The following is a 13,128-nucleotide window of genomic DNA, read 5'->3' on the forward strand; positions in this document are numbered from 1 at the left end:
ATATATTCACCACACCAGTGTTGGGGAGAGGATGACTTTGGGGTTCTAACCCTAGCTTCACCACAGACTAGTTCTGATATGGCATCCAAGTTATTACTTATATATTAAATATTCAAGTTATTTAACCCTGCAAACATTTAGTGTCTTCATTAGTAGAATGGGATTATTGGGAAGATTAGTGATAATGTAAAGCCCCTCTCCCATAATGACTGTCCTTTACTATTGATTAAAAGTTAAGTAATTTCAGGGCACTTCCATGGTGCTTTTCAATGAAAGGGGTGCTGGTTCGATCCCTGGTTCCAGAGCTAAGATTCCATGTGTTTCAAGGCCAAAAAAAGCCATTACGTAAAACAGAAGCAGTATTGTAACAAATTCATAAAAGACTTTAAAAATGGTCCACATTAAAAAAAAAAACTCAAAAAGTAGTTTCAGACAGTTTGGATGTGCAAGTTAAAAATTATGTCAAAAAATTATTAAAACTTATAAAAATTATAGCATTAGACATTTCAAGTAATATTACCAGCGCTTCCTCTGAAGTTGTTTTGACTAGCTGACGTTCTTTTCTCATAAGAGATTGGATACCTAAGGCTCAGTGAAACTTGTGCTATGCTAGGTGAGACCGGGGACTGTTGACATTTGGACCATCGTCCTATTGAGGTCTGGGTCAAAGGTGGGTAGCTTGGCAGTGTCATGCCTGCATGATAACGTTACACATCCTGTGTCTACAGATTTGCTCCTGGTTTAAAATCAAGTTTTTCTATTAAATTAGCCCCCAAATAAATAGATGCTAAAGTCATTTATCTTAGGAAATTACTCATTAAGGACCTTGTTCCACATTTCTTAGACTCAGAGACTTCAGAGAAGAGCAGAGTCTTGGGGAAAAAAAAAGAGCTAATGTAGAAAATCCTTGGGCAGCCTGATGTTTCTCAATTTCTTATAAGTCTAGGCAGAGAAGTAGAACAGCTCATGGTTTTATAAACTTCATTTTTTAAAACTGTGTTAATAGGTTGTGGTCTGTATTGGGATTTGGAAGTAATTATAAGCTGCTAATGAGGTATTCTTTCTTGATTGCTCTTGTCTTAAAAATAGACTAGTCTATTTAGTAGACACTTCTTCCTTGACCTCGAGTCCTCCCTCTTATATTGATACTTCTGCTGCTCTCTGTGGTGACACCTAGCAGAGTGGATAGCTTTGCTGAAAAAGCTGGCAAATAATGCAGATGGTTCTCTCTTCAGGTTATCCAGGGAATTGCCATTTCTGGAACCCTCGTAGGTTTTATTGTTTGTTGCTGTTTTGAACTTTTCCCCTGAAGTATGACATACATATAGAAAAAAATGCACACATTCTAAGTATATCGCTCATGAGTTACCAAAAATGAAACACACCCGGATGAAGAAACCACACTGCCATCCCCCTAGCATCCCCGCCCCCCGTGCTTTTTCATTCACGACCCCTCACCACAACCACCAAGAGAAACACTGTCCTGACTTCTAATGCCATGGACTAATTTTGCCTGTTTTTAAACTCTGTGTAAGTGGAGTCATGGTGTATGTGCGCTTGTGTCTGGCTTCTTTTGCTTAACATTCTGTGTACCATTACATGTAGTTGAAAGCTGTTCATTCTCATGGCCAGATAGTATGACTGCAGTATTTATCCATTCTGATGTGGATGCACGTTTGAATAGTTTACAGTTCTCAGCTTTTATACCGAGTGCTAGTGAGGGCATTCTTGGACCTGTCGGTGAACGTACATGTGCACACGCGTGGGGCACATGTGAGAGGGCGTTGCTGGCACACAGGGTGCACGTGTTCAGCCTCAGCGGATGCTGCCCAGCGGTTTTCCGGAATGGTGTCTCACGGTCCCTCCCACCAGCACTGTGAGAATTCTTTGTTCCTTATCTTTGCCACACTTGGTATTTTTTGCCTTTTTCAGTTCAACCATTCTGGTGGATGTGTGGAAGAACCATGTGTTTTTCCCATATAATTTTCTTCCAAAAGATGGAAAGGTGGTATTAGCTCCACTTGGGCAGGCACTTTCTCTGCCCTCTCTGTAGGAAACCACAGAGGCAGGCTTTGGAATTCAGCAGGTCTGAGTTCCCGGGCCTCCCCTGGGAACCACATTGTTCTCATCCTTGTTGTAAAAGGCCTCTCTTGAAGAATGGTTGGAAGGAACATAGCGCGTGTGTAAGGTACCTGGCCCAGAGCCTGCATAGAGCGCACGCTTAGCACATCCCAGCAGTGTTCATGGTGGTGGTTGGTATTTGGTAAGCTACCCAGGTGGGACTAGTGGTAAAGACCTGCCTCCCAATGCAGGAGACTTAAGAGACATGGGTTCAGTCCCTGGGTTAGGAAGATCCCCTGGAGAGAGGGCATGGCAACCCACTCCAGTATTCTTGCCTGGAGAATCCCATGGACAGAGGAGCCTGGTGCACCACAGTCCATGGGGTTGCAGAGTCGGACATGACTGAAGCGACTTAGCACATATCCATGCACACATTGTTAAGTTTATTTTTATTATTCTAAAATGAATCCCTTTTTAACTGTCCCTTGATTTATGAAGTGTTTCTGAGAATGACAAATATCTCATAAGTACAGGAAATAATTAAAGTATGACTTGCCATCTAAACCATTCTTTTCTGGGTACTTTATTTTGAAGAATAAGATTGTTGGAATCTAGAGAGTCATTAGCTAAGAAGAGGCTTCCAGTCTTTTGGAGCTGACTTTACATTGAAGGAAAATGTCCAAATTTGGCTAATTTAATTTAATATGAAAAGAGGCTTGAGGCTTTTTTTAATTTTTTAAACAAAAATGAACTAGGAGATGGTGATTCCTAAAACATTTTTCCCTCAAGCCTTCTGATAACAGAAGAGCAGCAACACATTAGTAATATCTGTTCCTGGCAAGTTTTAATAAGGAAAATGATGCTTCAATAGCAAAATTCAATTTGGGAAATTAATTTCTTTAGAATATCATTGAAGAAAAAGATATAATTTTTAAAGGAAGTAGGAATTGAAAGATTGTTAATGTTCCAAGTTTTGGTTTCAGTAAAAATGATAGGCTTTAAAGCAAGAAAGAGACTCCTGGCTAAGAACCCCCATGCCCCAGACCTTTTGTCTGGCCTGTGGGGAAGAACACCCCCAGTCTGTGCTGCTTGCGTGACAGCACACAGGCTGGGAGCAGTGTTGAGAATCCTTGATATGTCTCAGCCAACATTTAAAACAGTATTTAAAAGTTAGTTTTTATCTAGCCTCAGTGTGTCATGGCTGTATTGGTGTTAGACACAGTCAGTGGTTAGTGCTTTATTGTATTACGTGGGAAATGACTCAGCTTCTCAAGCAGGAGCCTTGATAAAGAAGCTGCTGTAGCTTAATCGTTACTGATAATGAATGGTATATGTTGAATGTAGTCTCTAATTTAGATAACTGACTTAATACCATCAGCTCCCAGCTACACATCTTTTCTATATTTTAGCATCTCTGAAATCAAGATATGTCCTAAATCAATGGTATAGTTTAATTGTCAGCATTTTTCTTTCTTGCTGCTGCTGCTAAGTCACTTCAGTCGTGTCCGATTCTGTGCGACCCCATAGACAGCAGCCCACCAGGCTCCCCCGTCCCTGGGATTCTCCAGGCAAGAACACTGGAGTGGCTTGCCATTTCCTTCTCTAGTGCATGAAAGTGAAAAGTGAAAGTGAAGTCGCTCAGTCGTGTCTGACTCTTTGGGACCCCATGGACTACAGCCTACCAGGCTCCTCTGCCCATGGGATTTTCCAGGCAAGAGTTCTTTCTTAGTACATAAACATGATATCTTATAATAGATAGTTAGATTTGGTGGAATACAGCAAAAATATTGACTGTCAATGTTTGAATTTAAAAACCCCAAACTAGATGATTCCAAGCTGTATTGTATGGCTCCCTGGTAGTTTCCCAAAGGGCTGGTTTTGTTCCACATACTGGAATTTGAATAGAATTTCAAGTATGGAAAGTGCTTCGCTGCTCTTTCAAAAAGAAGTTTAAAGAACCAACTCATTTTAATATCAAGCCGTATCACACGTGAACATCTTCTTGCACAGCGTTCCAATGGTTGAATGTCCTTGTAAAAATTCAGCCGCTCTCCTCCACCCCAAACCCAACATAACCTCTGATATTCTGTCCTTTCATTCCCTCTTATGTCTTTATGTGCACGTTTATACATATATGTCCATCCAGTCAGTTTATTATCTTCTCCATAGATGGCAGCATTTTATATAATAGATACTACAACTTAGCATTATGTTTTGTTTTTTAACTTATTTTGGAGCTTTTTCTTGGTTAGTATGTGTAGGTGCCTGCCATTTTTTAGTGGCTGTAATGAATTTCATTGTATAAATGACCCAAGTGTTCCTCCCATTTTATCCATGAAGAGCTTTGCCCCAGAGAAGTTCGATGTCATTACCCAAAGTCACACAGTTGGGTTGCATTTAGAACCTGGGTCTTCTGGTCCCCAGTTGGTGTTTTTGTCCTAGTAGTACTGAGCTTCTATGTACAGAGTTTATAGCCAACTACTGTACATTAATTACTTTGGTTCTGTTTTGTTTATGTAAAGCCAAAACCTTCCATTTGGAAGTTAAAAACTCTCCTCCTTCAATAGTATCATCACGTTTTCTTTTTACTCTGTACTTATTTTGCTAAAAGTGAGTGCTAGTTACGTTCCTTTTTTTCTGTCTAGAATGTTCCCTCCTTGGAAAAAGAGGTTTATTTATCCCTGGATAGGTTATGTACAAAAATAGCTTCTTGATAAAAGCTTACAGTTAACCCCCTGCCACTCCAGCCATATCCTCCCAGTTCTGGAATGCTCTCTTAGAAAATGGCTCTTTTATCGTATGACATCCCTTATATGTGGAACCTAAAAAGAAATGATACAAATGAACTCATTTACAAATCAGACTCAGAGTCTTAGAAAACAACTTATGGTTGCCAGAGGAGGGATAATGGGGGGAAGAGATAGGGAGTTTGGGATCAACATGTACACACTGCTTTATTTAGAATGGATAACCAACAAGGATCTACTGTGTAGCACATGGAACTCTGCCCCATGTCATGTGGCAACCTGGATGGGAGGGGGGGTTTGGGGGAGAATGGATACTTGTATGTGTATAGCTGAGTCCTTTCACTGTTCACCTGAAAATACCACAGCATTGTAAATCAGCTATTCCCCAATACAAAATAAAGTTTAAAGTCTGATTTTAAAAAAGAAAAGAAAATGACTGTTTTGGGAACACCATGTATGCTGAGAAAACCCTTTTCATGTCTGTGCTCCCAGAGATGCTATTTCTCCGCAGTGTCTCCAGACTCCTAGGTGAACCCTTTGCTGTCGTCCTGGCCCTGCCCTCCCATCTTCCCCGCTTTCCTGGTCTCTAACTCCATGATCCTGGTATCCCCACTGTGATCCAGTTAGGCAAACCTGAAAAGTTTGAAATGTTTCCCCACACAGCCACCGGAGTCCACTTTCCCAGCCCTCCAGCAACCCCTGGCTTTGAGATTCCTGTGAATGTTTGCTGGTTCCTCTCCTCAGGCACGTGCGTGTCCACATCCTGTTGGTGGATAATTGACTTTGTGTGTGGTGAAATAGAGGCTCCGCCAAGGGCAAATGAAGGAAAGCTATGTTTGAAAACAAGCATATTAAGCAAAATTCATTTAAATGGAAATTTGCGGGCTGAAAACCAACTACTTTTTAAGTGGATAATTTTTAGAATTAGGTTTCTAGTAGTACCGGAAAATATTTCTCAAGGCTGTTTATGTATATTTAGCTGAAACAATTGTGTCCTTGCAGAAGTATTTAGTGCCGTTTCTCCCTTTCATCCCTGTTTATTCCCCCCAGTTAGGTCACTGGAATTAACAACCTTAGTGCTCTGTTCTTTCAAAGACTTGGGGATCATCAGCTTTCAGAGAGTTAGTTCTGTTCCAGAAAGATGACTGTGTTATAGAACAGTCTTTGTCACAGTGTTGCTGGCAACACTCAGAAGTAGAAAATGAGCTAGTGGGAGTTCTGTTCATACAAGGAACACATGCTCATTGTAGAAAAATGAGATGAGAATTTCCAGCCAGCAGAAAGTACAATATTGTAGGTTATGTTTCTGTAGTGTCCATATCTATCCGTTGTTCAGTGTTGGGTTTATTCCCAGGTTCCTTGTGGTTTACTTTTTATTTAATGTGATAGCCGTTAGCGTTTACTGGTCAGATGTTGGACAGTGAGTTCTTTCTACTTGTTCCTACTTACTCCTTGTGAAGTAGGTAATGTTTTCTTCCCATTTAATCTTTTCATCTATAACGTAAATATCATTGCTTCCCCTGTATCATTGCTACAGCTAAAGAAGCCCAGGCCCCAAAGAATCAGTGTACTCAGTCAAGATCACGTAGCTAGTGAGCAGTGGGGCCAGGCTTTCTAAACCACTGCTGACGTGTTCTTCAGTGGCCATCCTTGGACAGTTGCCCCGGACTACCCACAGGCAGCGTGGCCCCAGACTGTGGATGCACACCATGGCTTTGCTACTTCTTACTGGCATGTCCTCGGGCAAGTTGCTTTCTGTGCCCTTAGGTATCTTTCTCTGTAAAACTGACATCGTAAAAGTATGTCTCTCATAGGGTTGTGGAGTTAATACACGAAAATTAAGACTGCTTGGTGTATAGGAGTTGCTCAGAAAGTGTGGCTGTTGTCACTGTAACCTGATGGTTTTCAGTCATTTCAGATAGGAATGCATTCTGCTGTGAATAACTGAAAACTTGAGTTAATGTAGCTTGAAGAAGAATTTATTTTTCTCACCTAACAAGTCTGCAGGTGTGGAAAGAGTGGGCCTTAATTCACTTGCTCTGTGGTGCCATCAGAGACACGTCTTTGTCTCTGTACACCAACATTTTTTAGCACAGCTCCTTCAGGCTCACAAGATGATTGCCGCTGCTCTAGGCATGCTGTTTGCGTTCAGGTTAGAATGCTAAAGGCCATGCCAGGCTCTTTTTCCCCTCTGTCAGGAAAAGCAGAAGCTACACTTTGCCTGAATGTACTGCCAGGCTTGTGCTTCCACTTCACTGGCCAGAACCAGGGTGGTGCATGGCCACTCCCAGCTGCAGTGGAGGCTGGAAAGGGTAGTGTGTAGGGTTTAGCTCATGAGGACCTATTGTCAGATTTTCAGAAAACTTACTATCTAGTTGATATCACTTGGAATAGCTTGAATTCTGCCAGCATGGGAGTATCTACACTAAAGAAACCAGCAAATGCTACAAATTAAGTCCGCTTCCCCAAGCCAGTTGTTAAACATTTACCAACACACAATTAGATATGTTATATCTAAAATGCCATATGCCAGAGGGGGAAGTGGCAGCGACTAGAGGTAAGAGGTAGGGATGTGAAATGTTCATTGAGTCAGCCAAGCGGCAGCATTTACTCAGCTTACCATCTGATAGGGAGAATTCGAGGCCAACATATGCAAGAGTTTCTTAGTCTTTTTTTAGAAAGAGCAAAGTTAACCTTTAGCTAAGTTTCGTCCCTACTGTAAATAAATATGGATCAAAATTAGGTGTGTTCTGCTAGGTGTTAGTTATATTCTTAAATTTCCAATATGCTGGTTTTTGCTGTACTGTAGTGAGACCAAATTCAATATTTTGAATAGTAAGCTATTTATAGCTCCTTTAATCCTAGTGACTGCAGAAAATCTGAGCTGGGAGGACTTCTCGAGACTGTCTAGGACAGCCCCTTCATTGGTTTCTCAGATGAGAAACTGAGGCTCCAAAGGAATGTGCTTGGCCCTGGACCCCAAAACCAGGGAGTGGAGTGTTCCTCCTGGAACCCAGGTGTCCATTCCAGAAGCTGAAGCTTTACATCCCGCCTTTCTGCCTCCCGGCCCTCCTTCCTCCCTGTCCTACCCCAGCGTATGCTCACACTGGTAACCTTCTGCCAGCCTTGGTGGTGCTGGGAGGTTTTGCTGCTATCTTCCATCTGCTCCCACAAAGCCTACTTTAAAACTGCTTTGTTTTAGATTTTAGAGAATAGAGCATTGATTTTTTTTTTTTTTTTTTTTAAATGAGAGAAGAATTTGATCTCTGCTGCAGTACAGTACAAACTAATTTGGAAGTTTAAGAATATGCCTGATGTACCTAATTGGAGCATATCTATTTTTGATCCATTTTTGTTTACAGTAGGGAATAAACTTAGCTAAAGATTAACTTTAATCTTTCTCTAAAAAGACCAATAAACCTTCCCATGTGTTGGTGTCTGACTTTCCCCATCAGAAGCTCTTTGTGGGCAGCCTCTGTGGGTTGTCTTCCTGTCATCCCTGTGGGGATGGGTGCGTTCATGCTGTGCATGTGGCAGGCAGACACTTAACAGATGTTTACTGAATGAATGAATAGATAAATAAATGACTCAACTTAGACTGACTTTGTATCTTCAGATGCAGAAAGTTCATCAGTAGCTGTTGCCTTAGTGTGGACTCTAGATAGGAAATGTCTGAACCTCAGTATTGTGACCCTATAATCTCCATTTCCTCAGCTGTTTAATGTGATTGATGGAAACAGGAGACCCACATACACCGCAGCCTCACTGGTATAAAGACATGGACGAGGAAGATGAGGTGAAGTGGGAGCTTGGGATTGAAACCAAATGTTTCAAAGACAGAAACAGTTATTGAGATGTCTCTGCAGCTTCGTCAGCCTCCTGTTATTGAGTTCATTGGGTCCTGTGCCTGCTCCCTTATGTGTTCATGATAAGAGAGTCTCCTTCTATTGAAACCCCCAAAATCACTGTTTTCAGGAAGTCTGACTAGGAAACAGACTCCTCACAGCTCCGTTAAAGACAAACAGATGTTTATGATTTTTTTTTCCTTTGCATGATTGAATGCTGTTCTGAACCAATTCTGAATGTGTATTTCTCTGCAGCCAAGTTACATCAGTGATGCAGGACCCCCTGGTCGAAGCTCTCTAGACAGCATCGAAATGGCCTACGCCCGGCAGGTAAGCATGTTCTCAAGGAAGATCAAATCCAGGAAAATCTTCCGTGAGCCCTCTGGAGAGTGAAAGAGAACACAGACTTCATGTGAAAGTCAGACCCTAAAAGCAAGTTGGGTTTTCATTCAGAGGACTTGTTAATATTTTACCATTTAGGTCCCTGGAGAAGTCTATGAAATTGGGTAATAGAATGACTCAGGTTTGATTTAGGGAAATTGAAATCTGCCTCACACACTGACCAAGCCATCTCATTTTGCATTTGGCAACAGTCCATGTACAGTAAAGCTCTGAGTAATTGCACTGCTGAGTAAATGGAGTTCTGTATTAACTGATCACCTGGTTGGCAAATGGTATTATCAGAAACCCTGCTCCCTCCCTTGTTGTAGAAAGAAATTTTCTAAATATTTTTCTGCCTGGGTAAGCATAATGGTACCCACCATTACTGGATATTACTGTCCTGGAGAAGCTCGTAGTATTTGGGGTGTTGTGATTCTGGTTGTGTATCATGACCATGCAATAGTGTAAATATAGATTGAGACACTCTGTTAAAGCACAGGGTGTAAAAACTACACGAAACTGCCCTCAAGACAGTACATACCTGGAATTGACCTTTTGAGTGAAGCTGTACCAGCCTTGTGTACTTTATTCTGGTTTGCTGATTTCCCGCACAAAGTATCATGAAGGAGAAACAGTCTTAAAAAAAAAAAAAAGAAAAGAAACAGTCTTGTTTCTTGAATTGCAGGTGGTGGGCTTCCACCCCCTTTAAATGTCCTGCACCAGAAGTCATCAAGGAACATCTGTTCATTTGTGACCAACTTCCACAGTGCTATGAGGGGAGAATATGTTGGTGCCACTGTGGCCCTCCACCCACCCGACCTGAGACTCGGTGGAAGAAAGGAAGTGGGTAATGCTGAGGGCCACAGTGGCACCAACATATTCTTCCCTCAAAGCACTGTGCAAGTTGTGTCAGCTTTGCACACACAAGTCCACCTTCTTCCAACTCCCTCATGTTTTACTAATATTTATTCTCCAATTTTTAGCTCTCCCACACTCCATCTACCTTTTTTAAAATTTCACTTTGATTATATGACTGACTATCATTGTCACAGACATCTCCAGAATTCAGGCCTAATGAAATTACAGGCTTCTAAGGAGAGAAACCATGGGTCTTCTGTGTCTGTGAAGACTAAAGCTTTATAAGACTAAGGTTTTCTAGCACTCAGGACTCCGTAATGTCATGTCTGTTTACATGGCAGTCCCCCCAGTGGAGAGAGAACCTTTATATCCCATGCTGAACACAGTACCCAAGGGAAGGCCCCTCAGAAATGCTCGTCGAGTGAATAAACACCACCTTGTCTTTATAATGCTCCAGAGGCTACGTGCTGCTCTCCCCCATTGAGAGCAGAGGGCAGGGTTCGACAGGGTCCTGTTTTGTCTAAAATCACTACCTAGTTCAGTCCTCAGCAGAGCAGGATTTCAGAATGCAAAGAGTAGAACTTACTAGTTTTCACCATCACTGTGTTGGTTCTTTAGAAACAAAGTCCAGAGTAATATTGGCTTTTCCATTCCTTAAACATCACATAGTTCCTTTTTCTTGAGAAAATTTTACTAAGGAGCCTAGATTCTCGATGAGAGAAATAGGTACTGCAAATGGGCAGAAGTGCTCTTCTAACACGTGTGGAGGGCTGCAGCCTGGGCTGGGGCCATTCTGTCCTGTTGACAGAAAGGTGACCAGACTCTGCTCAGATTCCTAGGAAACAGCAGCTAGAGACCTTCCGCTGTCCCGTCTTCCACTTTGGTCCTTGCTCTCTGGGCCCGAGGGTCTGCTGGGGCAGAGCAGCACAGAACTGCACGTGGTGCTCCTCCCCCAGGGCCACCCTGGTCCCGCTTCCCAGGTTAGGAGGGCTGGGGGAGCAGTTAGCTCTGGTGTGTGTTCATGCTGCTGCGCGAGACTCGGACACAGGACTGAGCAGCTAGCCAGAGGCCTTGCCCTCCAGGCAGTGTGGATAGTTCAGCCACCGTGAGGAAGGAAAGGTTGGCCAAAGCTTCTGACCACTGGGCAGAAGTTGGTTTCAGAACTCCTTCAAGGGGTTCTGAAAAGGAGAGGTGAAAATGGAATTTGTGCCATTTACTCTGCTCTTTCTTTCAGATTTATATCTATAACGAGAAGATCGTAAATGGACACCTGCAGCCTAACCTCCTGGACCTCTGTGCTTCCGTCACAGAGCTGGATGATAAGGTAGCACCTATAGCCAGCCAGGGAGACACGTGGGGTCGGGTGTCTGATGGGATTAGCAGCTTGCTGATTTGGCAGAAGTGTGCTAGAGAGAAATTCTATGCCTTGGAAGATGAAGTTAACTGTTCTTCAGAGTTTTATTTTAAGTAATTTTGAGGTGGTTTTTTTTTATGGCGTATATATATAAATTTATGTATCTTTAATGCATCTTCAAAAGGCCCAGCCAGGCTGTGTTTGCTTTGAAGTCCTGTCAGGCTCCAGCTCCACCCTGTCAGTTTCCCTGCTAAGACAGACAGGGCTCTTTCATGAGATGTGAATTGTAAAGGTGATGTGATTTTTGTACTGTGAGCCCCTTGAACTTGACTCAGGTGGGGTCTTTACAAGAATTTTTCATATGCTGCTGGTTTTGTTTCTCTCTGACTCCCCCCTCTTCATTCCTGCCCCTCAATTCTTATTCTTGGCCCAGTTTCTCTCACTGCAGGGAAAAAATCAAAATCAAAAAAGGGGATGGATAGATTGGTAGGTGGCCAGGAAGAATGAGAAAAGGAAGGAAGTCTGTAACGGAAGCAAGCACTTAAACACATTTTTCCTTCACAGGGCAGCCAACTTTTTTTTTTCCCCAATAATAAAGTGTAAGATTATAAAACCAATCTAAAGAAGAAATTAAGAATTTATCTACTCTCTCACCACCTAGAAAGAGTCACATTTAGATGGATTTTCTACAGTTTTTTAACATTTCCAAGAAACAATGAAAATGGGATTTTCTCTTTTCCTTTGGAAAAAGTGTATACCTGCTTTTTCTCCAACTGCTACTGCCTTCCAGAGATTCTTAACTTTCTAACATTGCAAAGGGTTCAGGGAGCACACTTTTAAGGCAAAGTTTACAACCAGGAGCGTTCTGGGATGTAAGAGTCCGTCTGTACTGTGGTTACACACAGGCAAGCACACCCGTGCCTCTTCTAGGAGGCTGCACTGGAGGTGCCTTTTGAGGGGAGTGAGTAGGCAGGAAAATGAGAGGCCATGCTGCTGACAAAACAGGGTAAGAGCAGGGACCCCCTGGAGAGCCTCCGGGAGGACAAAACCTGTATTATTTAGGTTAAACTCTTATTTTAAGTCTTAAAAAACTCAAATGACCTTGTAAGGACTGACATGCAGCTATTTGAGTTTAAGATCCTAGAGCTCTGGACGATTATAAATGTGTTCACTCTCTCTTAAGGGATAACCCACTGAGATTTAGTGTTCTTGTTATATGTGGTCTCAATTATATAGGTGGTTATGTCAGACCTGGAATAGTAATTGATCTGAAAACCCACTCAGGACGGGGGCTGCTTACGGGAAGATGAGAGCCTGGCCACTGGCCAGGCCGAGGCCCATCTTCTTTGCTGGGCTTGAGCCTGAGGGCTGCAGACAAGACGTTAACCTCAGCCCCCTCCATGTCAGAGCACCGCGAAGAACCAGGCTGCTTGCCCAGCCCCACAGCGTTGTCACATGCAGTGTCGTTTCTGTGCAGAACATCTCCGACATGTGGGCCATGGTGAAACAAATGACAGATGTGTTGTTGGTGCCAGCGACTGACGCCCTGAAGAGCCGCAACAGCGTGGAAGTGCGCATGGAGTTTGTCAGGCAGGCCTTGGGGTACCTGGAACAGAGGTGAGGCAGCGGCAGCACAGAGGCCGCCTTTAAAATCCCCTGAAGGCAGCCGTTCCCGTTTGAAGTGGTCCTCTAGCTAAGTGCTCTGGAGCTGGTGTGATTTAAACAAGGTTGAGCAAGTCTGAGAGATGCTGTGCTGTTTTTAGGAGCACTTCTCTATGGGAACTGTCTCTGCACAGATGTAAAACCACGTGAGTGGGAGCCCTGAGCCCTGTTAGGCTTTTCTCTGTCTTTCTCCACCCTGCGTCCCTCAGTACAGACACAG

General features: G+C 42.9%; 1 protein-coding gene across 3 annotated transcripts in view; it reads left to right on the forward strand.

The window, feature by feature from the left end:
* Positions 1 to 13,128, forward strand: part of NUP93 (nucleoporin 93) — a 102,957-nt gene that overhangs the window by 73,277 nt on the left and 16,552 nt on the right. For all 3 annotated transcript variants that reach the window (XM_059876612.1, XM_005218523.5, NM_001098921.1), the window contains exons 6-8: positions 8,909 to 8,983; positions 11,127 to 11,216; positions 12,724 to 12,863. In XM_059876612.1, coding sequence (XP_059732595.1) covers positions 8,909 to 8,983; positions 11,127 to 11,216; positions 12,724 to 12,863 — 305 coding nt within the window. The remainder of the gene's footprint in view (positions 1 to 8,908; positions 8,984 to 11,126; positions 11,217 to 12,723; positions 12,864 to 13,128) is intronic.

The sequence above is a fragment of the Bos taurus genome, chromosome 18 (assembly GCF_002263795.3).
Source record: "Bos taurus isolate L1 Dominette 01449 registration number 42190680 breed Hereford chromosome 18, ARS-UCD2.0, whole genome shotgun sequence".
Taxonomy (NCBI): Eukaryota; Metazoa; Chordata; class Mammalia; order Artiodactyla; family Bovidae; genus Bos; species Bos taurus.